This window comes from Brassica oleracea, chromosome C8 (genome assembly GCF_000695525.1).
Source record: "Brassica oleracea var. oleracea cultivar TO1000 chromosome C8, BOL, whole genome shotgun sequence".
In the NCBI taxonomy this organism is placed as follows: domain Eukaryota; kingdom Viridiplantae; phylum Streptophyta; class Magnoliopsida; order Brassicales; family Brassicaceae; genus Brassica; species Brassica oleracea.
This window is the reverse complement of record NC_027755.1, coordinates 37,476,394-37,481,741: the sequence shown is the minus strand read 5'-3', so window position 1 is coordinate 37,481,741 and position 5,348 is coordinate 37,476,394. Positions and strand designations below refer to the sequence as shown.

Genomic DNA, 5,348 nt, shown 5'->3' with positions numbered 1-5,348 from the left:
TAGAGGCGGTTGCTTCATATGATCTCTGGATATGGCATGCGTTTTTTAGACCTCCAGGTACATTCAATAAAGATTATGAGAGCATGTATCATACTCCATAATATGATCGTCGAAAACGAAAGAGACGGTTACACTCAATTTGATGTTCGAGGGTTCCAACAAGGAGAAGACCAAGGAAGTTCACATGTTGATCTCACGTATTCTACAGATATCCCTTCAAATATCGCAAATATGATGGGTGTTCGAACAAGAATTCGTGATACACAAAAGCATCAACAACTGAAAGATGATTTGGTTGAACACATATGGCGTAGATTTGGAGGTGGTGAAGACAACAATTGATCTCTGATGCTTATTTCAAATAATTCTCGTTCATTTTAATAATCTTTGTTTTCATGTTTTTAATTTAAAATCTATGTTTAATATGTTGTCTTTTATTTACTAATAAATATAAGTTTTTAAATAAATATTCAATATTATTTAATTTTCAAGAACTCCAAAACTAGAGACTTGCAATGCAGATATTAAAATCTTAAGGTTCTTGACAAAGTTTCTTTAACACCTTTATGTCTTAAATATTATTAATTTTATCTCAAGAGACTCTTAATAGGGTTATGGGATAAGGATGCTCTAAGAGGTTTTGGCATAAGTATATGAAAACTTGAGCAGAAACGGGGAAGTTTATAGTAATTTATGAGACTGTATCAGGATCTAGCATCAATTCAATCAAAAGGTATATATATTTTGCTTTCAGATATCAAAACTAATGGAAGGAATCTGAAAAAGGAAACGGAGTTAAAACCTTAAGATTGTCACAATGTTTGGTTTTTAAACCATTGCTTGGTGCACAAGAGAGCTTCCATAGTTACACAGCATGTGAAATATGAATCTATTTACAGGCAATTTTTATTATTATTTCAGAAGTTGTAGTTTTTCCACAGTAAGGATTAGGTAGATAACTACCATTCGTCCATTCCATTGTACCTAACATATTACTAATGGACCATTGGGACTCTCTAGCACTTCAAAAGACTTGTAGGTAACAACCATATTCAATCTTGATATTATATAAACTAAAGTACATGTACAACATATACGTTGCAATAACAAAGCTCAAAACCAAAATGCCTCCTCCTCCTCCTAATCGCCATCCTCCACCACCGCATCATGACCCTCCTCTTACTCCACCTTTCTTCCTGCACCCACCGCATCCAGAGCCTCACCCTCCTCCCCCACATCGCCATCCTTCACCTATCTACCACCCACCGCCACCAAGACAACCGCATCCAGGGCCTCTCCCTCCTCCTCCACCGCCTCCAAGACAACCGCATCCAGGGCCTCTCCCTCCTCCTCCAGGACCTCCACCTCCCTCAGCTACCTTGATTCCAAGACCCTTCGGTCCGCAGCATCCACCTGGACCACCATATTAATAGCCATGCATGACTTCTTCCTCTAGTTAAGTATGAGTGTAGCAAAATATATTTTGCTGGTTTATGGGAGACGTACGTACATGGTGTCGCAATAAGCTTTTATTGTATAGCCGTATAGAAGTAGCCATTTACCTAATCAAGAATTTTTTTCAAGTTGTTAAAGTCCTCCGAAGAAAGTAGGAGGCAGTTGTTTTATGTTAAAGGCTATTTAAGAGCCGGCTAATTAATCAGTAAAGAATAAGCTAATATGCTTTTCGTTCTCATCATCTCATTCTTAGCTTTGTTACAACATCTTTCCGTTTATGTAACATAGAAATGCATGTGGTTATAGTCATTCATGAGAAACTGAATCAGGATATAAGGCATCATCAATGCAATCAAAAGGAAAATAGTGATAAATTCAGATATAAAAACTAATGAACAAATCTAAAAAAGGAAACAGAGTTAAAACCTCACAAGATTGTCATAATGTTTCTGGGTTTTTGAGCCAATCCTTGGTGCACAAGAGAGCTTCCAAGGTTCCACTAGAAAGAGAGGTTCTATAACTGTCCATCTCTGTCACTTCCGTGTCAAACACGGAATCAGGTGAGACGGTGCTGCAAGGAATGGGTAGAATATCTGCAGCTATCTAAGAGAGGATAGGGTAGTTAGTGCTGTTGACCCTCCACCAGCTCAGAACGTCAAAGTCTTCTGACCCTACAACCAACGTTTCACCTAAGTATCGGTTCAGCTCCGTGAGGAAAATCTCAAAGTCTGACAAAGAGTCTCCAATTGTCACTAGAGTAGTCCCTTCCTGGAGAAGCACATCACCCATGTGGTCTTGCTTCTCTACCTTATGATGTCCCTCATGTTGATGTGACTCTGTGGTTTGCTCTACTTGTGGACTTGTCTCAGGTTCTTGAGCCACCTCCATATTAGCATCCATCAGGTTTTGTTCACCGTAGCTAATGTACAGATCATGGACAGCATCACTAACAGTCTTGATCCATTTTTCAGCATCTTCTTCACCATACAACTCAGTGAAGTTATCCTTAATAATCTCCATCTTGCACCGAGGATCCATGACCACAGCAACCGCCAAAACCAAGAAGCATCCTCTCCAGTACAGATCAAACTTCTCCCACAACGAGTTTGCAAGGTTTCCAACATCCAAGTCTTCTTCACACATAGCTGCATGGCTCAGCTCTAGCTGAAGTTTAATCATCTCATGGTACAACTCGTTTTCTGTCAAATGCTTTGGCCTTGTCAAGACGTTACCCGCTTGGAAAAGAACCTTCAAGCACAAGCGAAGACCATCAATCTTTCTCCAATCTTGAGGAGATATTGATGATATTTTGTAATCAGAATAGCATGTTTCCAAACAAGACAAGAGTTGTCTGTGTTCATAACCAGCCAACAACATGTTGTAACTTGTGTCCCATCTGGTTTTGTTGTCAACGTTAAGATCTTTGTACTGATCATCAGTTGGAAAGAGTTTCTTCAGTCCATCAAACTTGTCTCCACAAGCTTCATTCGTCTTAATAAACTTGATGCTGTCTCTGACTTTCTTTATCAACTGCTCATCCCCAAGTGCTTCTTGAGCCATACTGCTTAGAATGTTAGCATATCATTCCCCCATTAACAGCTGACCGTTCAACACATGCTGGTTCTTGACAGACAAGAAACCTCTGAGATTATCAATGCAGTTTTTGTTTACAGTGATGCTTGAAACCTTCCCTTCCAGTTTCCATTCAGACAAGCAAGCTTTGAGAGGTTGGTTCAACGCAGAATCTGAATCAGGAGAAGCAACTACAGATACATTCAGAAGGAGTTGAGTTAAGTGCCAGTCTTGATCAACAAAGTGTCCGGATACAAAGGCATAACCCACTGATTGCTTTGATGACCAGACATCTACTGTAAGGTTAACACCCCCAGGGATCTTTGCAATGATGTCTGAAAGTTTCTGCTTCTGGGACAAGAACATTAAGACACAATCATCATGAATGGTGTCTAACCTTGGGATACTGAACTGGGGACGAAGAGACTTCAAGAAACCAGCAAAATGGTCGACCATACGAAGAGGTTAATCATGCATGATGATCATCTTTGTCATCTCATGGTTGCAGTGATCTTGATCTAGAGAGGCATTAGCAGAAGAACTCTGACGTTTCTTGGGAGGTGGTAGCTGATCGGTCTCGGTGGTGAAGTGATCCCACACCATAGAAGCTTTGATTGGTTTCTGTTACACAGAGTGATTCAAAATATTTTAATATCAGTAGAAGTCAGTACAAACATAACTTGGGAGAAGAGAAACTAAGAAGATATGCAATAATTGATAACTGATACACAAAAAAGTAAATGTGGATGCTAGAAATTAGGGAATGATTATAATCTCATCAGTTTCTTTTATTTAAAACGTTTTAAATTTTTTAAACTTTAACAAATTGGTAAAAATACAATGAAAGAAACCCATTTAGTGTTAGAAAAAGGTTACAGAAAATTTACTGCTTCTTGTACTCAGGAGACCCAAAAGGCATCTGCCAGAAGTGTGTATACTATGTAATCTTCTGCTTTGCTTTTTTTACTTGGCTATCACTTTTCATGAGTCCTTTTTAAGTTTTTTTAGCTGGTAAAATCATATTCATATATAGATGGGATGATGAGAAAAGAAACAGACTGAATGCCTAACATTAAAAACTCAGCAGAAGTACAAGAAGACTAATGATAATGGACTGAACTACATAGACATTAGTTCTCTACCATCACATACAACAACAACAACCACTCATAATAATCTTTAATGCTACAAAATAAAAAAACCTCAAATCAAACAACAACAAACTCTTTCCTTGTGCCTGCGGCGTCCCCCTCGGTCCACTCGATTACTGTTGCTGCAGCTTCTGTCTTCTTGTCATCAGCTTCTTCTGTTCCATTCACCTTATCAGCTTCTGCATCGGCAGCAAGCGCATTCTCCTTTCCGTTAGCTTCTGCTGCCACGCTGTCCTTGTTCTCAGTCTCTTTCTCAGCAGCCTTCTCCTCTTCATTCACCTCAGCAACAGCTTCCACTGGTTCTTTCATCTCGGTGTCCTTGAGGTCTTCAACCTTGGGAGGTTCTTCAGCGGCTCCTTCACCCTCAGCCTTCTTCACCACCTCAGAGGTATCCACTTCCATAGGCTTTTCGGCCTCAGTCTTTTCATCCTCCTTGTTCTCCTTCTCAGCCTTCTCAGCCTTAGCCTCAGCCTCAGCCTCAGCCTTAGCCTTAGCCTTAGCCTCAGCCTCAGCCTTCTCACCCTCTTTGTTCTCCTTCACAGCAGACTCTTCCGCCTCTCCGTTCTTGTCAGCCTCCACATTCTCCTCAGCAACAGCCTCACCTTCTTGCGCCTCTTCGTTGTTCTCAGCAGCAGCAGCCCCTTTACCCCCCTTCTTAGAGAGAGAAGAGCGTCTCCTCTTCTTGGGAGGCTCTTTCTCATCAGGAGTGGGCGTTGGTGTAGCCTTCACCATCTGGCTGATCCTGGAAGATCGCCTCGGAGACTCCCCATTAGTCCAATCAAACTCAGAGATGACAGGGCTCCCAGGGTGAGCCTTGAGGTACTTCTCAAGCTGCTTGCGTGAGCTGATCCTTTCACCAGTTGGAGCTACGAACACGATATTTGTCTTCCTCGGTGAACCTGCAAACTCCGGATAAAACTGCAACAAACAAACAAGCTAACATAAGCAACAAAAAAAAAAAAACATAAGCAAGCAAGCAACACATGAACTCCCCAGACAATCTATAGAAAAGCCCCAACCAATTTCTAGGGTTTATGTCTTAAACAGAGAGCATTTTCATCAGAAACCCTAATTTAAAAAATCTCTAAGCATTTAATTAGAAAATTTCAACAGAGAATTGAACATAAAGATCCTAAACCTTCATTAAAAGTCCCCCCCCCCCCCCCCCCC

General features: G+C 40.7%; 1 protein-coding gene and 1 pseudogene across 1 annotated transcript in view; both read right to left on the bottom strand.

Annotated features, from left to right (window-relative positions):
* Positions 1–2,058: 2,058 nt before the first annotated feature.
* On the bottom strand, positions 2,059–3,630 carry LOC106309333 (annotated as a pseudogene).
* Positions 3,631–4,117: 487 nt separating this feature from the next.
* LOC106309648 (methyl-CpG-binding domain-containing protein 10-like) overlaps positions 4,118–5,348 on the bottom strand; it is a 2,380-nt gene continuing 1,149 nt past the window's right edge. The window contains exon 2 of the mRNA XM_013746723.1: positions 4,118–5,096. Within this exon, the coding sequence (XP_013602177.1) occupies positions 4,236–5,096 (861 nt within the window). The 3' untranslated portion in view covers positions 4,118–4,235. The remainder of the gene's footprint in view (positions 5,097–5,348) is intronic.